Source organism: Hemitrygon akajei, chromosome 19, assembly GCF_048418815.1.
Source record: "Hemitrygon akajei chromosome 19, sHemAka1.3, whole genome shotgun sequence".
Classification (NCBI taxonomy): Eukaryota; Metazoa; Chordata; class Chondrichthyes; order Myliobatiformes; family Dasyatidae; genus Hemitrygon; species Hemitrygon akajei.
In genome coordinates this window covers 24362053-24389519 of record NC_133142.1, presented here as the reverse complement: position 1 = coordinate 24389519, position 27467 = coordinate 24362053, and the positions used below count along the sequence as shown (strand labels likewise).

At 43.8% G+C, this 27467-nt stretch overlaps 1 protein-coding gene across 2 annotated transcripts in view; it reads left to right on the top strand.

Moving 5' to 3' along the window:
- Positions 1-27467, top strand: part of LOC140741837 (protein FAM107B-like) — a 159800-nt gene that overhangs the window by 54177 nt on the left and 78156 nt on the right. Inside the window, exon 2 of one of the 2 annotated variants that reach the window (XM_073072284.1) lies at positions 27128-27191. The exons of the other annotated variant lie outside the window; for it this stretch is intronic. Within the exon in view, the coding sequence (XP_072928385.1) occupies positions 27128-27191 (64 nt within the window). The remainder of the gene's footprint in view (positions 1-27127; positions 27192-27467) is intronic. 2 annotated transcript variants of the gene reach the window in all.

Here is a 27467-nt window from a genome sequence, read left to right as displayed (position 1 = left end):
ACACGAGTCAAACTTGACTTCCAATATCTGAATTACCAAATAAAAATAAATGTCCATGCGTAATCAGTAATTGTTCATTTAGTTACTTTCTTTACAAATCTGGTTATATATAAGGTATTGCCTATTGTAATTGGTTTCAATTGAACTCTCCTCTCTGCAATTGTTCATTAGCATCACCTGACCAAGCCAGTCTCGATCTCCTGCTTTACCAGCAGGGGGAATGATACACCAGGCTAAAAGCTGAACGCTACTCTGGTAAAAGGTCTCAAATTTGTTTAGTAATTTACACTATTGAGGCTGCCAAGCAGTGCCTGAGGGGCAGCACATTAGTGTAACCAGTTCCGCCCTGCTTTACAGCCCCCGCTGTAAGTTCAGGGTTCGATTCCCACCCATGTCTGTAAGGAATTTGTACATTCTCCCAATGTCCACATGGGTTTCTGCTAGGTGCTGCCGTCTCCTCCCTCTGTCCAAAGACGTATGTTTAGTGAGTTGTGGACATGCTCCGTTGGCACTGGATGCATGGCAACAATTGAGGGTTGCCCTATACAATCCTGTCTGGTTTGATTTGACGCAAACAGTGCATTTCACTTCAGGTTTTGAGTACATGTGACAAATAAGGCTAACCTTTAACATCTTTGGATGGTTTGGAAATCAGAAAGGCAGAAAATGCTGGAAATGCTCTGCTGGTCAGACAACATCCATGGAAAGACTTCGCCTTTCAGGTCTGTGTTAGACCGTTCAGATGCAGAGAAAGCGGCAGGAGGAATGGTTATGATGAAAGGAATATCTGTGACAGGGTGAGACCAGGTTAATGTGGTAGTCTGAGAAGGACTGTAGCACCTTTTATCATGCAGTCAGAAGTATTTGTTAAAGATTGCTCACTATTTAACCATTCAGCAAAGGGAAAATGTCCAAGCCTGCCATACAGCAAGATCTCGTGGTGGATGGTTGTGTGAGCAGCTGGTACATATCACATGTCCTGGTTATGCGACCAGTGATGCCAGGCAGACAATCTCTGAAGAGTATTGGCAAAGACTAGGATCATCCGTCTTGTAAAGACACTGCCCAGATAGTCAATGGAGTTTCTGGGAGCAATTAAAAAGTGCAGGATGATACAAACATGGCTGACAAGGAAGTCAAAGCCAACATAAAAGTGGAAAAAAGGGCATATAATAGATTAAAAATCAGTAGGAAGTTAGAGGGTTGGGAAGCTTTTAAAAACCAACAGAAGGCAACTAAAAAAAACCATAAGGGGGGAAATAGATGAAATATGATGGTAAACTAGGCAATAATATCAAAAATGATATCAAAAGTTTATTCAGATATATAAAGAGGAAAAGAAAGGTGAGAATAGATATCGGATCGTTGCTCCTTGACTCTCTTGAACATCCGGCATACTGCTTTTGTCTTCCACAGTGAAGACTGATGTAAAGTACTTACTCTGTCATTTCCTTGTCCGCCATCACTACCTATCCAATGTTATTTTCCAGCAGTCTGATATCTATTCCCTTCCAAATTGCAGGGTGAATTTTATCATATTATGATCACCGTTACCTAAGGGTTCCTTTACTTTAAGCTCCCTAGTGAAACGCGATTCCCAAGTGAGCTCAAACACAAGCTGCTCCAAAAAGTAATCTTGGAGGGATTCCCCAAATTCTCTCTCTTGGGATCCAGCATTGACTTGATTTTCCCAACCTATCTGCATATTGGAATCACCCATGACTAACATACCATTGCCTTTTTGAAATGTTTTTTCTATCTCCTGCTGTAATTTGTAGACCACATTCTGGCTACTTTTTGAAGGCCTGTAAATAAAGCCCTTCAGGGCTTCCTACCCTAGCAGTTTCTTAACTCTACCCACAAGGATTCTACATCCTCCGATCCTATGTCACATCTTTCTAAAGATTTGATGTCATTTTTTACCAGCAGAGCCACTCCTCCTTCTCTGCCTACCTGCCTTTCCTTTTGATACACAGAGCTCGTCAGCCGTAGTTGGCAGCTCATCTAGGGGAAGGAAAACTCTGATCTCAAACTCCCACTGCCTCCACTTATGGGGAAGGCTTTGCGAGTAAACTCTGAGCTGAAGCCCCAAGGCAGTCCCACGTTGAGTTCAGTACTGACTGGTAACTCCTGCAGCCCTGCTGGTGCCAAACTTTGATACAGATCTCTGCCATTCCTTTGGGTTCATCAGATGGATGGAGAGGGGGAGCTTGCTACATGGGAACAGCTTGCTCTCCATATTGTACAGCCCTGGCCTGCATATCTAGACAGCTAGGACGCCATATCCATGATCATCATTACTCCAGTTCCCACCCCCCTGCCAAATCAGTTTAAATCCTCCCCAGCAGCTCTAGCAAACCTCACCACAAGGATATTGGTCCCCCTTGGGTTCAGGTGTAACCCATCCCTTTTGTATAGGTCATTTCTCCCCCAAATGAGATCCCAACGATCCTGAAATCTGAAACCCTGCCCCCTGCACCACTTCCTCAGCCACGTATTCATCTGCCATATCATCCTGTTCTTACCCTCACTGGCACGTGGCACAGGCAGCAATCCTGAGATTACTCCTCTGGAGGTCCAGCTTTTCATCTTTCTACCTAGCTCTCTAAATCCTCTCTTTAGAGCCTCCTTTCTTTTCCTTCCTATGTCATTGGGTACCAACATGTACCAAGGTGTCTGGCTCCTCACCCTCCCCTTTAGAATGTTGTGGACTCACATTGATTAGGGCCGGCTGGTGGCGTAGTGGCAACAGCGCCTGACATCGGAGTGAAGGCTCCCGAGTTCGAATCCAGCCGGCTCCCTTGCATGCTTCCCACCCGTGCTGGGTTGAGCGTCGAGCTAGCAACTCGGCCTCGTAAAAACAAGAAAGCCTGCTAAAAAAAACACCGTCATGACGGTGTCCCGATGACTCCACTCAGAGTTAAAGGCTTTCTTCTTCTTCTTCTTCACCTCGATGAGGGCAGCCTCAATAATACTAATAAAACTCCACACAATCCAAGGCAGCAAACTGTTTGACTGATACTTTATCAGATACCCTAAATGCTCATACCCAAACCCTCAGACTTAATCACCAGGCAGAACAAAGGCCACAGGTAAACTGGAACATCATGACATGCAGTTTTTCACTCCCAGTCACACAGAATCCTGACTTGGAAATATATTGTGTATAAATTTTGTAGCTTTCTCCCCAGTGGTATGACCAGTGTATCTACAGCAGGGGGACTGAAGCGTTTAAAGAATATACCTTGCCAAGGGTAATAATGGGTGCCCAGTAAATGTTGACCTTATCACTGATGTTGAAATTACAATGAAAATTAATAAAAAGGCTTTGACAAAACAGTATTCCTTTAGTGATGCACTAACAAATGATGATCAAACACCCAATAAAGCAACAATTCAAATTTCAGTTACAATCCCTTCTTTGTAATTGCATAAATATGTCGGGCTCGGGGTAGATCCTCTGAGATGTTGACACTTAAGAACTGGAAGCTGTTTAACATTTCCACCACTGATCCCTCAATCAGGACTGGTGTGTGTTCTCCCAACTTCGCTTTCCTGAATTCAATTCTTTGGTCTTGCTGACCTTGAGGGTGAGCTTGGTACGGTGACACCACTCAGCCAGCCAATCTCCTCAATGTCTCTTCTTGTCTGAGTGGCACTAATGTGCAACAAGAACGTGCAGGGAACGGAGGGATGTGGACAGTGTGTAAGTAGAAGCGATTAATTACGCACTTAATTTCCAGTTTAAATTAGTTCAGCACAACATCAAGTCCCAAAGGGCTTGTTTCTCTGCTGTATAGTTCTATCTCCTAATTTAAAGCAACTCCAGACACATTTTGCAAAGCTATGAGGGCCAAAACTTCCGCAGCTTTTTGCTTTGCATCAATGTACTCGTCCAGTAACTCATGCTTAATGCAGGACAAATATTCTGTTGTGCGTGCTGGACTGACGGGTGACTTTCCTTATTAAACCTTATATGTGTTCAGTGTCTGAGATGGAGTGTTTGACTTCTTATCAAAGGGAGTATGAGGTGGCTTGAACAATATCCGGTGAAGTTATCCGCAATATAAGGCTTGCATTGTTTGTTCCAAGCACATTCAGTCCCAATAATTTTGCATGTCTGATTGGGTTTCAGATGTTGGAATGGCAAGTCATACTGTCGAGGTGTAAGTTGCACTAAAGCTGAGAAGTAACATGAAGGAGAGTATGAGTTGTAACTGACACCTAAAATAATCTCTTAAATCAATTGAAACCACACTGAAACATTAAGAATAAGCCACAATACAGCTAAAAATGCTCTGACGTCAACTGTTAACTGAGTCTTGTGCAAGACCTGTTATCCATATCCTAATTCATACAACCTTTACCTGTGAGCATCTTCCAGCAGCAATGTGGCTCTGGAGCAAGCTCTGACCTGATTGGAAGACGGAACAGAACTTTCCCATCAACAATTTCACAGTTTTGATGAAAGGTTAAACCACATCTTCTGTCATCCTCGAATATTCAAAACTAAAAAAAAGTTACACATGCAATTAAAACCATAAAATTGAAACTTAGAAACACTAGAAATACAGGTTTGCTTGCAACTGGCCCCAGTACTTCTGTTCACTCCAACACATTTTTGTGGTGTAAAACTGCTCCAAATTACAACCAGAATGTTTCAACATATCTGACTGTCTGAGAATGTCGCTGCTCATTTTAGCAGTGGGTTGTGGCCACTATGACTTTAGGGAAGTTGCACAAGCTCCATCCCATTGGGGGGGGGGGGGGGGGGAGACTGTCTACTTTTCCTTCAGTCCATGGGAATAAGGGAATAAGCAGAACAGACACGGGGATTTGGCCTCACCAAAATGCAATCATTCTCTGATTTCACTCACATCCTTGGCTACCTCCCTCTAGGACTACCTGACTTTAGCCCTCAGAGATCTCTGTATCCCACGATAAAGAACCTTTCTCCTGCAGATCCTATCCTTCACCATTGCTCTAGGTTCCTACCCTCAATGGAGCATCCATTTATTTGGTAGTGGTAGTCCCATGCAGCTAGAAGGGTGTTGCTTGTAAGAGATAGTGATAAAGATTGTACCTTCAGAATTCACCGCTGTGAAACCCAACAGCCCTATCTGTAAATCGCACAAATGACATTTTTCCTCTTTATTTAACTTTCACAAGCAGTGTTAAAATGACTCACAACAATCAAAAGATAAAACACAATTTCTAGTGTAATTTAAGAAATACTTCAGTCATTACAAAAATTGAAAATTTTGAAACCTTGAAACCTTCTACTCAAGGTCAAAGTTGAGTTTATTGTCATATGTACGTGTATGCATTGGTACAATTAATAGCTCACTTACAGCTGCATCACAGGCACTTTGCATCAATTGCCCTATTGTACATACTATTTATTACAAATTACTACAAATTGCACATTGCACATTTAGATGGAAACATAACGTAAAGGTTTTTACTCCTTATGTGAAGGATGTAAGTAATAAAGTCAATTCAATTCAATAAGTAGCATTCACAACAAAAAATAAACTTAACATAAACTACGGCAATTTTTGCAATAAAAATTACAATTAGAACAATAAGCATCCATTTTATCACTCTTCAGCGTCTCCAAAGGACTCTTTTTTTGCAGGAATCTTAGGCATGTATCTTTAAGAACTGGATGGGCACAGTTTCTCAACTTTGTAGCCTCAGGGTTGTTTTAGATTGCTGCAATTGACTTTGTAACCTTCCTGCCATCACACAGCGAGTTTTATTTGCATGTGGCAGGTTTACGTTCATGATCCCTTTGATGACTATTAAGAAATGAATGAGGATTTAAGTAACCAATCAATTTCTTTATGCATTCGCAGTCTTCAGCAACAGCTCAAGCCCCAGTGCTCTAAACAAGTTGCTAGTTGCCATGATTAATGCTGCAAATGGGCTCCTCAAACTGGAAGCATTAACCAAATCTTTAGTAGAGCCCCGAGTCTCCTTTTGGCATTACTAGGAGTCAGTGTTATTGACTCTAAGCCCTGTAAGCATATGTGCACATTACACTAATCCTGAAATGACCATAGAATTATAGCCCCACAGCTATGTATTCACACGGCCATTGATAGTATTAGGCTTAGTCAGTGTGATTCCAGTGACCTAAGGTAACAACAGCCCAAACTCAATAATGTGAAGAAATGGGAAAGGAATGCACCTAAATGGGCAAGGTGCCCGAGAGTCTGGTGTTCAAAAGCGAGGAAAGAAGATGAAAAGAGTTCATTGCAAAGATAAATTAAGTAAAGGTTATATCCAACAGGTGGGATTACTCATGTAGAAAGAACAATAAACAGAAATTATTGAGGGTGTGGATAAAGAATCACATAAACCCTACAGTCATACATTTCAATTCCAATTACTCCAAAAAAAGTGACACTCAGAATCCTGCCGTGACATAATACAACAGCTCACTTATGATGCAGGATGTAGCTTTTAAGAATGTAGCTTTCCTATATTTTATCAGATACATCTCAGGTGATGGAAAGCTTTTAACAGGAAACTTGGTTTCACTTGCAAGAGGGTCAGTAACTTGAGGACAGAGGTGTAAGAAAAGAATTACAGGAAAATACATAGTTTGGGATGAACTTGTTGGAATTAACAACTCACGTGGACAAACTTACTGGCATAAGCTGAATCAAGTCATCACCAAGCAGCACTGGTGGCTGGTCACACACACACTGGGGAGGAAGATGCATAAAAGTAAATGAGCACTTTATGTCGAAGGGATTCAATAGAAATTAATTTACGTTTCGAATTGTCACATACGTGAGCAAATGAACCATTATCATTGGACTTCCCATGATTGTAAATTGCATTTGATAGCTCATTGTAAACCATGCCCTGCTCCTAATATGAATGAGTTTAATTTTGCCTGTGTCATGTGTACAATGGGTCAAAACAGGCAGGTATTTCTGCGCACTGTTTCATTTCATGTGTGTTAATAATTAATCACTTTTTTTCCTATAATAAGTAAATGTATTTGTAGCTAGGATATTAAATCTGTAGTATTAGATATCCTTTTGTATTTCCTCCATTATCTGAGATCAATTCAGAGCAATTATAGCCTTTAAAATTCTAACATGACATTATTTGGATGAAAACATAACCTTAGCAGCTAATCTACAGTAGCTATACTGTCTTCTGTGATCATTCTTTTGAAGGTTTCAATCTGGTGATTTATGCCAGAAGTGAAATTTGTATTTTGATACACTTATCCTGGGCTTAATATAATTAGTACATGCAGATCATCTGAGAATCTATTGAGGGACATTAATGGACTAGTAATTCAATCAGCCCAAAATGGGCAGACAAGAGGCGGGCCACTTGCAACACTCATCTCTTTACATGCTCTCAGATACCGTTTAACTTGTGTTGGGGCCCATTAAACGAAGTCCTTGGCTGCAGGCCCATTTAGGGACACTGAAATCAGCAGAATATCATAGTTTACAGTCCATAGGCACCTCTTAGAAGAGCAGATGTGCATGGGCTGCAGCAAAGAGTGAGTGATTTTTAAGGAGATAGACTGCAAGGCCTGCAAGTTGGGCGCCTAGCTCCATCTACGCCATTTTGGATACCCTGCCTCAGAAGGTGAACTACATAAGGAAATCCTCTTACCCCTTACCCTCACCTCTTCTGAACTCCCTCCAAGCAGAACATCCAGTGCAAGAAGGAAGAAATTACAGTAAAGTTCAATCACAGCAGCATTGATCTAAGGACGAGATAAGACTGTGGAGCATTTCTCCACAGGATTTTGAGTGATTTATTTATATCTCAGAATGATCCATGTAATGATCCAGCACACACCTCACACATTGTTGATTCTTGGATCTTGGATTTTGCTTCTCAAAAGGTGGTGTTTCTTTCTTGTTCTTCGGAAATTTCTAGGTTGGCAACCTTGTGCTGTGTTGATTATGTACCTGGAAGAATGACATATTTGCATAGTTCATTGTATTTAATAAATGTTGCTGGGAAACTCATCACTATAGGTCTGTTTACAGGAAGAACTGGATTAATTTGAAAGTCCAAAATCTACCACAGTCATTGGTATGAACTTTGGTAGAACTTTGACTTCTGAGACAAACTTCACTGATACTCGTGACATGTTTGATCAATGGATCCTGTGCCACAAAAGAGAGGGAAATTACAGTACAGAGTTACCATCCTGTGAGCTCACAGATTTGCTTTTACTTGGAGGAAAAACATAAATGTACACTTGCTCGGTTAAATGCAAGCAATAACAGTGATGCCCCATCAATAACTCTCGGCGACAGGAGGCAAAAGATAGGCTTTTATTAGCTGCAAACATGACCACGACATCTCGGAGACTAAGGAAGGAGCAGTGCCTCCAATCGCCTTTATACAGGGGTCTGTGGGAGGAGCCACAGGAGCAGTCAGCAGAGGGGCGTGTCCAGACAGGTATTCATAGTTTACCACAAATAGGCCAATTACTATATTAATCTTGTGTAAGAGATCACTCAGTTTTGAAGATTACACTTGAAGTGCTAACCTGTCCTTTCACTTTGAAGCTTCATAAATAAGCTGGTGCATTTTCTTCGTTTGGTTCAGATTCCTAGTACACTCTACCAATGGAGAATCAGCAGCATGATCCTGAAAAATATTCCTTATTTGCCGGTTTCGCTCTGCCCTTTATTATGGCATTTTCCACTGTGGTACAGCTTGTAAATCTAATTCGATTGTTGAATATGTTGGAAGAGTAATTTCAGACTTATCACAGTATCTGTTAGATGAAAAACAGGCATTGCGGCCAATAATTTTAAGAGAGCAAGAGACAGGGAAATGCCATCTGAGAGGAAACCATGTCTGAGTAAGTATTGCCTAGCAACCTTGGAGTTGACACAATAACCTCCCATAGCAAAAATGAAACGAATCAAGAACCCTTTTGTTCATTTACTTTGTTTTGTACAGTCACTATGAATTACATAGCAATTCTTTAAAGCTAAGGGAACGTCTTTCTCAACTCTGCATTTGTACTGGCTAACTTATTGTTTTCATGTTCCCAGGAATAGATAAGTTTTCCTGGGACTAACTTAAGTGGCACAAAAATATTTGTGACAGTTCAAAGTGGTGAATGTGGACTCGTGGGACAACTTAATTAGATAATTTTATTCAGTAAATTCAGCACTTTAAATTACAGATAAGTAAAGTATTTTGTTTCATCAGTTGCAAAGCACAGGAGTCACAATAATTCACTATCATATCCCCCTCTCTGCAGTCATTACCTCTGTATTTTCTTTTACAGTGTGTTTACTAAAAGCACACCAGCTTCTGAATCTGAGCCAAAAAATAAAGCTTCTTCTGGATTTTCCAGCATAATTCACTTAACGTCAGCCAAACTATGCATTTGATTGAGAAACCAAGTACAGATTGCTTCTAATAAAAGCTGTATGTAGTGATTTTAATTTTTTTGGTTGGAAAGCAGCTTTACTCATAAAACTGACTACATCCCAGATCAGCAAGATTTGCTTCTGCTAACTTCTTCTGTTCTCAGCCCTTAATGGAGCCTGGTAAAATTACTTCCTTTTTATTTAGCAGAAAGAAAATCTTCTCATAAGATTAATAAGTAAATACTTATTACTGACTACATCAATCTTTCCCATACAGTACTTTTAAAGCCAAATTAATTAGTGAATATCTCAAGTATTATCAACCTGAAATGCTTTCTCTGTGTCTCTCTCATGGATGCTGCTTGCCCTGGTGAACATTTCCAGCATTTATTATTTGTAATTCATAATCAGGTTGCTTGCAGGTGGTTAAAAAGGATCAGCCATGATTGAATGGTGGAGCAGATGTGATGGGCCAAATGGCCTAATTCTGCTCCTATGTCTTATGGTCTTATGGTTAATTGCGTCCATTTTCAGCTGTCGTAATAGAAGTGCAGATGGTTACCACAAAAATATATCAAGAAACATTGTCAATTGTACGAAAGATAATTGTCATGATTGCATTGGTGTGTGAAAGGTTGTGCTTTAACTGATATCCAAATTAATAGGGGAAGGGTGAGCAGCAAGCAGTCTTGGTACATATGGGCTCCAATGACATAAATAGGGAAAGTGAGGGGGTCCTGAAGAGAGAATTTAGAAATCTGGGTTGAGAGCTGAAAAGCAGGACCTCCCAGGTAGTAACCTCCAGACTGCTGCCTGTGACATGCACCAGTGAGGGCAGAAACAGGATGATTTGGCAGACGAATGCGTGACTGAGGAACCTGAGCATGGGGAAGGCTTTCAGATTTCTGGATCATTGGGATCTCTTTTGGGAAGGTATGACCTTGTACAAAAGGGATGGATTAGACTTGAACCCAAGGGGAACCAATATCCTTGTGGGCAGATTTGCTGGAACTGTTGGGGAGGGTTTAAACTAGTCTGTCAAGGGGGTGGAAAACTGAGTAATAGAGCAGAGAATGGAGCAGTGGGTTTACAAGCAGAGGCAATGTGTATTGAGACTATCAGGAAGGACAGGCAAAATTGCAGACAGTGGGATGAGTTGCAGTGTAACAGGGGGACAAAACCAAAAAAGGTTGACAGATACAGTACCAAAGGTGTTATATTTGAATGCATGCAGTAAACTAAATAAGGTAGATGATCTTGTAGCACAGTTACAGATCGGCAGGTATGACTTTGTAGGCATCACTGAGTTGTGACAGAAAGACGACTATAGCTGGGAGCTTAACATCCAAGGATGCATATTGTATCAAAAGGACAGGCAGGTAGGCAGAAGGGGTGCCATGGCTCTGCTGGTAAAAAAAATGAAATCAAGTCCTTAGACATAGGATTGGAAGCTCTAAAACCATTAAGAGTAGGGTTAAAGAACTGCAAGACCCTGATGGGAGTTATATACTGGCCTCCAAACAGTAGCCAAGAGATGGGCTGCAAATTACAATGGGAGATCGAAAATGCATGTCAAAAGGGCAATGCTATGATAGTCACAGGTGATTTCAATATGTAGGTAGGTTGGGAAAATCAGATTGATGCTGATTTTGGATTCCAAGAGAGGAAATTTGTAGAATGCCTATGAGATGACTTTTTAGGACAGCCCACTAGAGGTTCAGTTATTCGGGATTAGGTGTTATGTAATGAATTGGATTTGACTAGGGAACTTAAGGTAAAGGAACCTTTAGGAGGCAGAGATCATAACATGATAGAATTAACCCTCAATTTGAGAGGGAGAAGCTGAAGTCAAATGTGCCAGTCTTTTACAGCGGAGTAAAGGGAATTACAGAGGCATCAGAGTGAAGCTGGCCAAAGTTGATTGGAAGGGAACACTAACAGGGATGACGACAGAGCAGCAATGTTTCTGGGAGCAATTGGGAAGGTGCAGGACAGATACATCACAAAAAAAAGTCATATTCTACTGTAAAGGCAGGACGACACAAGTGAAATAAAAGCAAAAGGGAGGACATATAATAGATTAAAAGTTAATAGGAAGTTAGAGGATTGGAAAACTTTTAAAAACTAACAGAAGGCACTCAGAACACCATAAGGGGGGAAAAGATGAAATATGATGGTAAGCTAGGCAATAATATCAAAAATTATATCAAAAGTTTATTCAGAGATATAAAGAGGAAAAGAAAGGTGACAATAGATATCGGATTGCTGGAAAATGACACTGGAGAGGTAGCAAATAGTGAACAAGGAAATGACAGACAAACAGAATAAGTATTTTACATCAGTCTTCACTGCGGAAGACACTAGTGGTATGCTGGAAGTTCAAGAATGTCAAGAGGCAGAAGTGAGTGCTGTTGCTATTACTGGGAACGTTGCTTGGGAATCTGAAAGTTCTGAAGGTAGATAGTCACCTGGACCTGATGGACTATATCCCAGGTTTCTAAAAGTGCTAGCTGAAGAGATTGTAGATGGTTTGATAGTTTTAAGGAGCTATGTATTTGTTTCTTTTGCTCTTTCTGTTGACAATATTCCCCAGTTCCCTTTCACACACTGTGAACATTCTGCCTTGTTTAAACTTCCAAAAATGCATCACACCACATGTTTCTGAGTTAAATTCCACCCATTAAATATCTTGCCCATTTTCACAGTTGACCAACATCTTTGGTCAGCTGTCTTCAACGTCCACCAGACCTACTGTTGTCCTCCAGCATTTTGTGTGTGTTTCACGCCACCACTGGTGGATCTGAAGGTGTCTTGATACAGAGGTTCTTTGGATGTCAAGAATTAGGCATAAAACTTAGTGGTTGTGGCCTTTTTATTAGGTGTTCATAATAAAGAAGATAACAGTAACCAACTTACTGTAAGGAAGGGAGATGATGAACAAACAAAAAACAAAGGAAGTAAAGCCAAGAACAAAGAAGTCATGGTTGTTTTCTGCAAACCTGCCGGGTAACAAGAACTCCATAAAAATTATAACCAATAAAATAAAGTTCAGTGACATGACACAGACTGCTGAGAAACTAATAGAAAAATGTTGACTCTGTATTTACTGAAATTTCACGGAAAAGTATACCACAATTACATACATACGGGTGATTATATGAAAATATAAACAACCTCGAGTTAAACTACGAGAAAACTACGGTAACAATTTTACACTTTAATCCAACACCTGAAATTTTAGTGCCAACTGCAAACATTCCTCATGCCACTTACATTCTCAATCAAATCATTAATATAATAGACAAACGATAGTAGACCCAGCTCTGATCCTGTAGCACACTACAAGTCTCGGGCCTTCAATGTGAAAGAACAACCCTCCTCAATGCTTGAGGTTACCAGCATTTCCTTACCTGCAAACAGCCTCTCCAAAACTTCTTCTGAGATTTCTGGTTGACGCCATTAAAATCAGCCTTCTCCCAATTTATCACATTAGTGAGGACCATTCCTGTCTTTTTCCATAGCTATCTTGAAACCATTAGAACTATGGTCAATGGCCTCAACGTCCACCCCTCCCCCCGATGTCACAGCCTCATTTCCTAAGAGGAGTTCAAGTGTAGCCCCTTCTCTGGTAGGGCCATCTATATATTGCTTCAGAAAACATTTCTAAGCACACATCCATCCATTAGTATGTGACAGTCCCCATCTAAATCATTAATATATAGCAGATTATAGAAACTAAAATGGCTTACTAATACAGGCAACACACACAAAATGCTGGTGAAATGCAGCAGTCCAGGCAACATCTACAGGAAGAAGTACAGTTGACGTTTCGGGCCGAGACCCTTCGATGCTGCTTGGCCTGTTGCATTCCACCAGCATTTTGTGTGTGCTGCTTGAATTTCCAGCATCTGCAGATTTCCTCATGTTTACTAATACAGCCCTATTATTCCTATACGTACATGTGATCTCTATGTAGATATTCCTCACTGATTCCCACTGACTATGAGGGAGGCTATAATCTCACTATTTTATTACACATGTGACCTTGCTGGATGCTCCCTCAAGGATATCGTCTCTAAATATTAGAATGATAATCTCCCTAATCAATAGCGCAAATCCTTACTTCTACCTCTGTCGAGCCAGTAGCAATGGTATCCCAAGACACTGAGCTGCCAGTCTTCCCCATCCTTCAAACATGTCTCATGTGCTGATCCATGCTCTGTTTATCTGCCTTACCTGTGCGTCTTCTTACATTAGAGTAAATGCCATCTAGCTTAACAGATCTTCCAGGTTCCTGTCCTTACCCAGGCTGTTCCACTTGTTTTAACCTCCGTAGCTGCTTCATATTTGAATGTAATACATTACCAGTTTGGGTCTCAACAGCCCCACCTACCCCTCCACCACAACCACCGCCAGAATAGTCTAAACCTTCCTGAGTAGCTTGAGCTAACCTATTTCAAAGAAGAGGTCCCAACAGTGATCCAATTAGCTGAAATCATCCAGCGTTCACCAATTGTTCAGCCATACATTCATTTGCCCTACCCTTCTATTCCTGCCATCATAAGCATGTGGCACAGGGAGTGTGTTAGCCAGAGGATAGTGAATCTGTGGAATTCTTTGCCACAGGCAGCTGTGGAGGCCAAGTCTTTATGTATATTTAAGGCAGAGATTGATAGCTTCTTGATTGGTCAGGGCATGAAGGGATACAGGGGGAAGGTCAGGAGATTGGGGCTGACAGGAAAATTGGATCAGCCATGTTGAAATAGCAGAGCAGATATGATGGGCCAAATAGCCTAATTCTGCTCCTATATCTTATGGTCTTATGATAATCCTAAAATGACAACCCAAGTAGACAGCCAACTTTTTGACTAACTCTGCAGCGTGACCTCCTCCCTAAAGCTCCTGCCTCCTTTATGCTCCTTAGTTTGAAATCTAGAAATACATATTAATTAAAGGCATATGACAAGCTCAAAGTGGTGCAAGCTATATGAAAAGTGCACAAATTATAAAAATTACAGATACAAATAGTAAGATAATATTCAGTTACTAATGTTCTTCAGGACTTCAAACAGGACTCACCTCTACTAATCCCATGTCTCTGTAATTTTATATTTCCGCTATATTGATCCAGTTCCATTGTACTTGATGCTGCAATAGTCACATCTAGTGAAATCTTCTGGATTCTAAGGTTAAATCAGAAGGATGCAATAACAGTGCTATCTCAAAGATAGTGACGAATGCGTTTCCAATTAAGAATGGATCATTTAAAAGGGCAGGGTGTCGGGACCAGAGGCGAGGGTCGGGCCAGTTCTGCTTGCTTCTCCGCAACGTTTACCCTGCTCTGTTATGCTCTGAGGCTGAGGTTATAGTCTGCTCTGGCTGCACCAGGCCTTGTGCCTCCAGGCTCCACTATGCGCTGAACTGAGCCTGAGGCTGTGGCCTGCTTCAGCTGCTCCGGGCTTCATGTCTGAGAACTCACTTTCATTCTATTTGCCGTTTGTTTACTCTTATCATCTGCACGGTTTGTTTTCTCTCTCCACATTGGGTGTATGTCGGTCTTCTTCTTTTTGTGGGTTCTTGTGGGTGATGCACCATCAATAACTCTCGGAGACGTGAGGCAAGATATAAGCTTTTATTGGCTGGAAGAAAGAACAAGCAGCAAGAGACCATCACACAACATCCTGGAGACTGAGGGAGGAGCAGTGCCTCCAATCGCCTTTATACCAGGGTCTGTGGGAGGAGCCACAGGAGCAGTCAGCGGGGGGGGGGGGGGGGGCGTGTCCAGACAGGTATATGTAGTTCACCACATTCACCCCCCCCCCTTTGTTTTAAAAGAGAGTCCCCATGGGGCGAAGTTTCTTACAAGTATATTTACAGGTTAAGTCTATCAGGTGGTCGAATCTGTCGCTGCGATCTACGTAGCACCGGCTGTGATTGCACAGGTGCCGGTGGTGGTGATTGCACAGGTGCCGGTGGTGGTGATTGCACAGGTGCCGGTGGTGATTGCACCGGAAACGGTGGTTGTGCTGGTTCCGGCCTGACTGGAGGTGTCAGCCCACTAGGTGTCAGTGATCACTTATGCTTGTGCGAGGCGGCTGGTATATGCGCGTGCAAGATGCCCGGTACAGGAGTGTCGTGAGGAGTCTGTGTAGGGCTTGGTGTGCGCAGTGTCACCTCGGGTACAGGGTTCATAGTTACCGTGGAGTGTTCGGGGTAGTGATCTGCTGCTCCTGCGGGCGCCAGGTCACGGACGGAGACCGTGTCCTCCCGCCCATCAGGTAAGACCACGTAAGCATACTGGGGGTTTGCATGTAGTAGGTGAACCCTCTCAACCAGCGGGGAATATTTATTGCTCCTCGCATGTTTCCAGAGCATGTTTCCAGAGCAGCCCTGGGGATGTCAGCCAAGCCGGTAGGGTGGTCCCAGTGGCAGACTTCCTGGGAAAAGAAAAGAGGCGCTCATGAGGGGTGGCATTGGTGGACGTACATAACAGGGAGCGGATGGAGTGGAGTGCCTCAGGGAGGACCTCCTGCCATAGAGAGACCGGCAACCCTTTTGACTTAAGGGCTAAAAGTGTGGCCTTCCACACTGTGGCATTCTCCCTCTCCACCTGTCCATTTCCCCGGGGATTATAGCTCGTGGTCCTACTAGTAGCAATGCCCCTAGCCAGCAGGTACTGGCGCAGCTCGTCACTCATAAAGGAGGACCCTCTATCACTGTGGATATAGCAGGGATATCCAAACAGAGTGAAGAGCTGGCGCAGGGCTTTTATGACAGATGTGGCAGTGGTGTCGGGGCAGGGGATGGCAAAGGGGAACCGCGAATACTCGTCGATAATGTTGAGAAAGTAGACATTGCGGTCGGTGGAGGGAAGGGGGTCCTTAAAGTCAACACTCAGTCGGTCAAAGGGGCGGGTGGCCTTGATAAGTTGCGCCTTTTCAGGATGGTAGAAGTGCGGTTTGCACTCAGCGCAGACTTGGCAGTCCCTGGTCATCATCCTGATGTCCTCAAGGGAGTAAGGCAGGTTCCGGGCTTTCACGAAATGGTAATATCAGGTGACCCCCGGGTGGCAAAGATCTGCATGGAGGGCGTATAGCTGGTCAAGCTGTGCGCTGGCACACGCTCCCCGGGATAGGGCATCAGGGGGCTCATTGAGCCTTCCAGGCCGGTACAGGATATCATAGTTGTAGGTGGAGAGTTCTATTCTCCACCGCAAAATTTTATCATTTTTGATTTTGCCCCACTGTTGGCTGCTGAACATGAACACAACTGAGCGCTGGTCGGTCAGCAAGGTGAACCTTTTGCCAGCGAGATAGTGCCTCCAGTGCCTAATAGCTTCCACTATGGCCTGGGCTTCTTTCTCCACCGCGGAGTGCCGAATTTCAGGGCCTTAAAGGGTACGAGAGAAGAATGCTACTGGCCTGCCTGCCTGATTGAGGGTAGCAGCCAGTGCGAAATCGGAGGCGTCACTCTCTACTTGGAAGGGAATGGTCTCGTCCATCGCATGCATCGTTGCTTTGGCAATGTCCCCTTTAATGCGGCTGAAGGCCACGCGGGCCTCGGCTGAGAGGGGAAATGCGGCGGACTTGACCAGGGGGCGGGCCTTGTCTGCGTAATGAGGGACCCATTGGGCATAATAGGAAAAAAAGCCCAGGCACCGTCTGAGGGCTCTGAGGGTGGTGGGAAGAGGGAGTTCTAACGGGTGCATATGGTCGGGATCAGGGCCAATGACCCCGTTCTCCAAGACATACCCAAGGATAGCGAGTCGGGTAGTTCCAAACACACACTTGTCCCTGTTATAAGTAAGGTTCAGGGCTTTGGCCACTTGGAAAAATCGTTGGAGGTTGGCGTTGTGATCCGGCCAGTCGTGACCACAGATGGTGATGTTATCCAGATAGGGAAATGTGGCCTTCAGTTGGCACTGGTCCACCATCCGGTCCATTTCCCTCTGGAAGACAGAGACACCATTTGTGACACCGAAGGGTACGCGCAGGAAGTGATAGAGCCTGCCGCCCGCCTCGAAGGCGGTGTAGGGGTTGTCCTCTGGGCAGATGGGGAGCTGGTGATAAGCGGATTTCAGATCTATGGTCGAGTACACCTTGTACTGAGCTATCTGGTTGACCATATCCGCGATGCGGGGTAGGGGGTACGCGTCAAGCTGCGTGAACCTATTGATGGTCTGGCTATAGTCCACGACCATCCTATTTTTCTGCCCAGTCCAAACAACAACCACCTGGGCCCTCCAAGGGCTTGGCTCAATGATCCCTTCCCTGAGCAGCCGCTGCACCTCCGACTGAATGAAGGCCCTGTCCCCCACGCAGTACCTCCTGCTTTTAGTTGCCACAGGTTTACAGTCGGGGGTCAGGTTGGCGAACAGCGGTGGGGGAGGGATCTTGAGGGTAGAGAGGCTGCAAGAGGTGTCAGTAGCGCAGATGTCGGCATGGTGCTGGGTGGGATGTGTGGGTCAGTGTGTGTGTGTGGTCAGTAGCGGGGTATATGATGAAGTCCCACAAAACTGAGGATTCCTGACAGTGAGTGGTGGGAGGGGCCCGTCATACACCATTGTCACACTGTTGAGGTGGCTCTGGAAGTCCAGCCCCAATAGCACAGGCGCACACAGTTGAGGCATGACCAGTAGCGCAAAGTCCCGATATTCTGTGCCCTGCATCACCAATGTCGCTACACAACCCACCTGGATGTCTGTGGAATGTGACCCAGAAGCCATGGTGACCCTCTGGCTTACCAGCCGTGTCACGAGTCCGCAGCGTTGCACCGTGTCCGGGTTAATAAAACTCTCAGTGCTGCCCGTGTCAAACAGGCAGCTAGTCCTGTGCCCCTCCACCAGGATGTCCATCATTGACCTTGCAAGCTGGTGTGGGGCGCTTTGGTCGAGGGTTACGGAGGCCAGAGTTGAATTGCTGTCTTGGTGCCCGGTAAGCACCCGTGGGTCGGGGGCGAGGCGAGGTGGCGCCGACAAAGATGGCCGCCCCCATGCTTTGCACGAGGCGGGCAGGCAAGATGGCGGCAACCAAGATGGCGGCCCTCATGCCTCACACACAGCGCTGCCCAACCCCGCTCGTGGTTCCGACTTACAGACCTTGGCAAAATGGCCCTTCTTCCCACAGCTGGAGCAGGTAGCTTCTCGGGCCGGGCAGCATTTTCGGGGGTGCTTTTCGAGTCCGCAGAAATAACACTGTGCGGACTTGTGACTGGCAGCAGCTGTGGTCGGTTTCGGGGAGTTCGTGGACTCGCGACTGGCAGCGGCGGTGGTGAATTCGCTCGTGGGTGGCGGGGTCTGCAGTGTCCACGGGACCGGCGGGGGATCGCGCGGCTGGACAGCGTCAGCATTGTGCAGAGCAGCCTCCAGCGTGTCGGCCGTCTCGATCGCTGAGCGTAAGGTAAAATCGGCATTTTCCAGCAGCCGCTGGCGTACGTACACTGACCTGATCCCCGTAACGAAGGCGTCTCGTACTAGCAGCTCCGCATGTTGTTCCGCCATCAGTCCCTTGCAGTTGCAAGCCCGCACGAGTGTCTGTAGGGCTCGGAGAAGCTCCCCGCTCGACTCGCCAGGTCACTGTCGCCGCGTCGCTAAGCGATGTCTTGCGTAGACGGTGTTCACCGGCCGCAGGTACTGTCTTTTGTGGGCGTCCAGTACTCCTTGTTAGGTCGGCAGGTCTCTGATAAGGGAGAATACTTTTGGACTGACTCTGGAAAGGAGGATTTTGTACACTGTGGCAGGCTCAGTCACTGGAATCGCTTCCAAGTATGATTGGAAGCATGCAAGCCAGAGTTCAAAGGCAAGAGCTGCTTCTGGAGCTTGGGGGTCCAAGTCTAATTTTTCCAGACGTAAAATACTTTCCATGTTTTAAAACTTCCAGCCAATAAAATTGATGCACCATCAATAACTCTCGGAGACGTGAGGAGAGATATAGGCTTTTATTGGCTGGAAGAAAGAACGAGCAGCAATTGACCACCACACTACATCCTGGAGACTGAGGCAGGGGCTGTGTCTCCAATCGCCTTTATACCGGGGTCCGTGGGAGGAGCCACAGTCAGTGGGAGGGGCCACAGGAGCAGTCAGCAAGGGGGCATGTCCAGACAGGTATATGTAGTTCACCACGGTGGGTTTCGTTGTTTTGTGGCTCCCTGTGAGAAGATGAACATCAAGGCTGAATAATATATGCATACTTCAATAATAAGTGAACATTGAACAAAAAATTGCCATTGCTTTAATGTGCAAGTCTGAGTCATCAATGGAAGATGATCCACAGGACCAGACACAGAGTGAGAGACCTGACTGCTGTGGCTTTCCTCTGCTGGGTTGTCTCCGCAACAGTATCCAAAGCTGTATACGTATCATTAAAGGGAATATTGGTTCAAGGCTCCAAAGTACATTTATTATCAAAGTGTGTATGCAGTCTGCACCTCTGAGATCCATCTTCACCAGGCAGCCACGAAACAAAGAAAACCAGGGAAGCCATTCAAAAAAAGACATCAACCACCCCATGCCAAAAAAAAACAAATCACGCAAACAGCAACAAGAACATCAACCCCTCCCTTCATGAAAAAAATCGCACAAATGGCAACAAGAACATCAACCCCCTCACCCGCAAAAAACAAATCACTCAAACAGCAACAAGAGTATCAAACCCAAAACCCCAAACTCCCCCTCACACAAAAAAAACACAAATGAACCGCACAATTAGCAACAAGGAAGAACAGCAAAAACAGAGAATATAAGACAAAATTAAAAGAGTCTACAGTCTAATCCATAAATCACAGACCCAGAACTTTGGTATCATCCTCCAACAGCATTGATGGAGAGAGAGAGACCATTCAGACGCAGGGGCCTTTCCCTGGGAGCAGCAAGCAAAAGACTATCACACACAAACACCTTCTCTCAGGAGCAGTGAGCTAGAAGCTGGTAGATGGTGCTGAGAGTTTAAGGGAATATGATTTTGTTCTTTGTTATTTTGTGAAATGTAGGTAAAAATTCAGTGGAACATTTCATTGATGTGAAGTACATAAGTTTTTCATCAGTTAAGCATTAGTTTTTGAATGTAATTTCATCCTTGCCTAAGCAATAAATCTCACACTGCAGATATTATGTTGGCATTAAAAGACACAAATGACTCATAGACATGAGGTACTGCAGATGCTGGAAATCTAGAACAATACACACAATGTGCTGGAGGAGCTCAGCAGGTCAAACGGCAACTATGGACGGGAATAAACAGTCAACTTTTCGGGCCGAGTCCCTTCATCAGGACTCATCTTATGTCCACTGATGATTGAGCATTGATGATTGATGACTGCAGCATCCTACAGCATAAAGAGCCCATGACCCAACAGTTGTAAATTTAATACCACTGGCAAAGGCACAGACCACTGATCAAGCACTGTTCTGCTGCCATCAGAACCTGTCATGAACTCTTCAGGCCAGCGTGGGGCGCTGGGGAGTGTTAGGCCTTGGTGCTCTGACGGGCCCGAGCACCATTGATTTGCTTTAACTAGAACTTGTTAAGTGACTGGTTTAGTCGTTAAGTTTTCCTTGTGTTCTCCATGCCACCTGTTATTTGAATGCTGGTTCCTCTTGCATTCTGTTTTCAGTTTATTGAGTTTTGATTTTGATACGCACAGGCTCCCTTCTATAAGCACTACGTAAGTTCGTCACGACTAGCGTTCATCACTGAGTCCTCAAGTTGGGTTCCAAGTGAACTAACCTGCTGTGTATTCTGGCCTTCTCGAATAAGTATGCTCTGAGTTATTTGTTATTCCTGTTAGGTTCTTCAAATAAATCCTCGTCGATGCTTTCTACCTTTGAGCCTGGGCCCGTTTGCCTGAAGATCTCATTACAGCAGGACTCAGCCATTATTGTCCCAGTGGAGTTTGATCAATTATGTAGGGTGTTGACCTGCTGAGGAGGGGCAGTTGGATGGCATGCTTCAGGGATGGACTCTGGCTCTGAGCATGTGCCTGTGCCTGTGCAACCTGCTATGTTTGCCCAGAACGACCACAAGGGGTCAATCAACCTGCCAGCCCTGGGGCAGTACAATGGAGACCCCAAGTCTTGCCGTGGTTTCTTAAATTGAGTGTTTTCTGGCATTGGCGTTACAACCCGCTAAGCTCCCCTTGGGCAGGAGTAAGGTGGCTTAGGTAATTTCCCTCCTTTCGGGCATAGCCCTTTCATGGGCTATAGTCCTATTTGAGAAGAACTCTGCCGTGTGCTTTGATATCAATATAATTTTAAGAGCTATGAGGAAGGTATTCTTCCACCCCGCTAGGGGTCCAGAGGCAGCCAGTAGACTCCTCCATTTGTGTCGGGGGCTCGATCTGTTGCTGATTATTCAACTGAGTTCTGGAACTTGGTGGCAGAGAGCAGGTGGAACATGGAGGCTTTGGTTGCCCTGTTTAAATGGGGATTAAATGACCAACTCAAGGATGTTCTAGTGACCAATGACCTGGTAGAGGATTTGGTGGAGCTTATGGATATGGCAATTAGAATTGATAATCACATGTCCAAGAGAAAGAGGAAGAGGTGTGGTAAGTTCTCCCAGAGAGTTGGCTCTCGAAATTGCCCCATGGCTTCTCCAGTTCCACGGTCAGAGACTCCTCGCAGTCTTCCTGGAAGAGCCCGTGCAACTGGGAAGAACCTGGCTCTCACCAGCTGAGCAAGAGAGAATTGTGAAGAAGAGGAGCTGCTTATGTTGAGGTGAAGCTGGCCATTTTCCAGTCATTTGTCCCAAGTTGTCGGGAAGCTCCCAGGACCATCCAGAAAGAGGAGAACTATGACGATCCCTAGTCTGTATTCTGGTTTGAAGAATTCCAGGGTGGTGTTACCTTCCCTATTGTCTTGGGGAGGGGGAACATCAACAATCCCTTGGGGCATTGGTAGACTCTAGTTCAGTGGGGAACTTTTTAGATCTTGAATTGGCCAAAAAGATTCAAATTCCTAAGTTATGTCTTGACCAGCACTTACTGCTCCAGCCCTGGATGAGAGACTGTTGGGACCTGGACAAATTTCGTATCCTCTCAAGTTACTGATTGGTATGCATGGGGAGACAATTCAATTTCACCTTATTCATTCACCAGATATTCCCACTAATCCTTGATTACATGCATTTACTTTTCCATAATATGTGTATTATTTGGTCTTCTAGCACTGTTTAGGTTAGTCAAACTTTTGGCAGAATAATTATCTTTCTAAAAGTTTCAAGGAACCAGACAAAGGTTCTGAGTGGATGGCCGGAGGTCTCAAGAGGCCAGCCCGAGCCTGTGTTTCTGAGTTGTCAGCCCATACTTCCAACAGGCCAGCCTATATTTCCAAGAGGCCAGCCCGAGTTTCCAAGAGACTTGCTGTGAATTATGCCAAGTCAGCTCCAATGCATTTTAGTGTTTGCCAATTCCTATCATCGCTGTATTTGCAACTTTAGTTCTATTGCAGCTCCAGTGACTAACCTCACTAAAAGGTCTGCAGAGCCTTTCCATTGGACTCAGAGGCAGAAGCCAATTTCTGCAACCTTAAGATCAGATTTAACACAGCACCTGCACTTGATCCCCCGATCCAAACTTACCTTTTGTAGTGGAGGCTGATCTCTTAGACATCAGAGTAGGAGCCATGCTCTCTCAATGAACCATCTCTGACCATAAGTTACAGCCATGTGCCTTCATCTCCTGCCGAGCTGAACTATGACATCGGCCACATTAGCATGACATTGGCTTGTTGTCCAGCTGCCATTGGAGGGAATGAAACATCCTTTGAGTTTTGGACTGATTATAAAAACTAGGGCTTGTATCCAGGATGCAAAGAGACTGAACTCCCTGATTTTCAATATAATTTTATTGGAACTTACAGACCAGGTTCCAAGAATCAGAAACCAGATGCTCTCTCTAGACAGGCTGATACACCCAAGAAGTACCGGAGACCATTGTCCCCGGTTTGAAGGCTGGTGGCTCCCGTTAGATGGGAGACTATTTCTATTGTGTGGTGGACTGATTCTTGAAGGCATGCCACTTCGTCCCTCTTCCCAAACTTCCCACGGTTTCAGAGGTGGCCAATCTTATGCGCGAATTATCTTCCAGAGGAGTGGCTTTCCCCGGGATATCGTCTTGAACCATGGTCCACAATCACATCTAAATTGGAAGGTCTTTTGCCAACTCATTGGGGCTACTGTTAGCTTATCCTCTGGGTTCCATCTGCAGTTCAATGGGATGACAGAGCGAAGTAATCCAGGATTGAGAAAGATCCCTAAGTTGTTTTTTTTTATTTCAGGAAGCCCAACTACATGGAGTGACCATTTTATTTAGGCAGAGTTCATACATAATTTTTTTACATTCTTCTTTTGTGATGTCATCCTTTGATTGTCAGTTCGGCTACTGGCTTCCTCTACTCCTGGAGCAAGAGTTCAAGATGGGTAAAGCTGCAGCCGATAAGTTGGTTAAGAGGTGCAGGCAGACATGGCCAATGGCCAGATCAATATTAATGGCCAACTCCCAACAGCAGCATCAGGCTAATCACTGAAGGTGACCAGGACCTTTGTTCTGTCCGAGCCAGCAGGTTTGGCTTTCCACTCAACAGCTTCCTATGTGGGTGGAATCTCAGAAACCGGCTGCTAAATACATCGGCCCTTTTAAACTTCTGCAGAGAATCATTTTGATGTCATACCATCTACAATTACCGCAAACTCTGCGTATTCATCCTGCCTTTCATGTTTCTCTTCCCCTGGGCCATATTTCTAAGTTTCCTATTCCTCTTTGTTTTGCTAATGATCACACAGTATACACAGTTTGGCGACTGCTAGACTCTCATTTTGTTCATGGTAAAATGCAGTACCTCATGGAGTGGGAGGGTTATGGCGCAGAGGAGAGATACTGGGTACCCTCCCATAACATTTTGAATCTTCAGTTAATTACGGGCTATCATAGCAAGTACCCAGACCACCCTGGGCTGACAGGTGCCGATCATAGGAAGCCGGGAGTTGGTGGGGAGGGGTCCTGTCATGAACTCTTTGAACCAGCATGGGGCGCCAGAGAGCATGAGGCCTCAGTGCTCCGAAGCACCCGAATGTCATTGATCTGATTTAACTAGAACTTATTAAGTGACTGGTTCAGTCAGTAAGTTTTCCTGGTCTCTTTTGTGCCACTTGTTTGTTTGAATGCAGGTTCCTCATGCATCCTGCTTTTAGTTTGTTGAGTTTTGATTTTGATATGCATGGGGTTCCCATGCTATATGCTATTTAAAGTTTGTCATGACTAGCATTCCTTGCTGAGTTCTGAATTTGGGTTCTGACCGAACTAACGCTCGAGTAAGTACACTGTGAGTCATTTGTTATTCCTCAGTTATGTTCTTCAAATAAATCCTCATCCTTACTTTCTACCTTCAAGTCTTAAGTTTACGCCGCTCCTGGGTTTGGTTTGCCTGAAGCTCCCACAGAACCAGTCCTATGTCTTATAGTCTTACAGTCTTCTTCAAATGGCTCTTCTCTCCTGTGGTCTATGGCACCCAGCCGTCATTGGTCCTGATTGTTAGTTCCTCCCTGTGGTTCAGTTTCTGAAACTGACTTTTGTCTTTTAACGTAGTAATCTGAACATGAATAAGGTTCCCAGGCCTACCAGGGCAAGAGAGAGACTTCACATCAGGGGAGTCCTTATAATATGGAAGTACTGATTTTTAAAAAAAAAATTTTAATAAGTTTCTACAATGCAACAACAACAAAAAATAGTAAGAGGTTTATACAGTACAAAATAAACATATCAAATGTACAGTTCATAACAGTTAAGGAAAAGCAGCCATAGTAGAATCGTATAAAGTTAGTTACCACCCCACCCTCCCACTACTCAACTCCAAGCCAACCTTACGATATATAGAAAAGTTAATCAGAACTTTTATCACCACAGAGCTGTATTTGTAAAAAGGAAGTATATTGCCAACTACCTGAGCACGAGCGGGTGGGGCAGCATCTCTCCACCTAAGAAGGACTGCTCATCTGGCCAAAAGAGAGGCAAAAGACAATATACGATGTTTAGTCAGACTCAGATGCATGTCAACTTCTCCCGAGGTGCCGAAAAGAGTAAACAGAGGGTTAGGTTCCAAGTGGTAATTAAGTATATTGGATAAAGTTAAAAAGACATCTCTCCAGAATTTCTCCAAGCTAGGACAAGCCCAACACATATGAATAAGGGAAGCCTTGCCCCCTTTACAATTGTCGCAACAGGGACTAATATCAGGATAGAACCACGATAATTTAGTTTTAGACATATGAGCCCTGTGTACAACCTTGAACTGTAAAAGGCAGTGGTGAGCACATAGAGAAGTTGAATTAACTGACTTGAGAATTGAATCCCAAACCTCGTCGAACAGAGGAAAATCCAAATCATGCTCCCAGGGAGTTTTAATTTTGTCAAAGGGGGCTCGACTCAAAATCGCTAACGTATCTCGAGTAGTAGTTATTAAACCTTTACCCAATGGGTTCATATGAAGAAACAAGTCCACAACATTTTTATCGGGTGCCTCAGGAAAGTTTGGTATTAAAGGGTTGATAAAATGTCTAATCTGAAGAAATAAGTGTTGGGTAGGTTGAACTTTACAGACAGTTGTTCAAAAGTTGCGAACCGATTGTCTATGAAAAGATCTTCAAAGCACCTAATGCCATTTCTGTGCCAGTCTTGAAATGTGAAATCCTGTATAGAAGGCTGAAAAAGATGATTATGTAGAATAGGACTAGAGAGACAAACCATGAAGGCCATTATATTTTCTGAACTGAGCCCATATTCTCAGAGTGTATCTGATGACAGGACTAAGGAAGTAATGATATTGAACCTTTTTTCTTCAGAGCATGTGAAATTGCTTTTCATGCATTCAAGTTGTGATTAACACTAAGCAAATTAATTACTAATGATTTTTTTAAATTTTTATTATAGCTTTTTCTTTTCATTTGATAATTCACAGTGTGAGTTTTGATCTTAACTGAAGCTCCTGAATGAAAGCTGAATTTTTCTTTGGTAATTCCCAGGTGCCTTCTTTGTAAATCTTGTTTAAGACCATTAATCAGTGACAGAGGACCTCGATCTTCACTTAAAGTTCAAAGTTTCAAGTAAATTTATTATCAAAGTACATATATTAAGTTTGCTTTGAACTTTGAATTCTTTACATCTGCTAAATAGCATTTTTTGCTTTCTTTTTTAACACAGCATATTTGGCTGAAATACTTCTTTCAAGGCAAACCATTAGTGCTGATTTACATAAGTGCTCTTCATCACATCAAAACCTACTCTAATAATTTGGACCGATCATGAGGAAACGCTGCAGCTGTTCACTCCTACATCTCCTATTACTGACGATCGCAAAGCACCGATAAAGTGGAAACATTACCAACTCCATTACAATGTTAACTGTGATGAAAACAGCCCCAGAGATGTTTCTTGTTACAGTCATACCATGCATGGAGTCATCTCCCAAGTTCACATTTCCAGCAAGTGATCTGGCCCACAGCCATTGTGCATTGGAAAATCACAAGCACATTTCATCACTACTAAACTTTGGGGTGGTTTTCACGCATGTTGACAGATTCTTTTTACAAAACAGAAAGTGCTGAGGGTGCCACAGATTTGTCAGTTGACAGCACAGCTGAAATAGTGGTTCAGGTGCAAAACATCTCTTGTGAAACAATAAATTAATTTATTTCCTAAAATCAGCAGTCAGAGGAAAAAATTTAAATTCCATCATTTTTTTTTTACTTTTTTTACAGAAAGGATATTCTTTGCAATCCAAGTCAAACAATGAAAATAGAAAACATATACTGAATGGCTCGGGTAAGCTCTCATTTAAGTTATATGTCTTAATTCAGAACAAAAATCTATATCTGTACATATAACTTTTAAACTAACTTTGGGTGTATATTAGAAAGTTTAACTAAATTATAATGAAACTTCTTAGTTAAAATATACTAGGGCAAATCTGATGGGATGAAGGTGATACATATTCAGATCTATTGAAGATCCAAGAGTCATACAGCACAGAAACAAGCACTTTTTCTCATCATACCCAGGCCAACTTTGAAGCCCCAGCTGTATAATTCTCCTTTATTA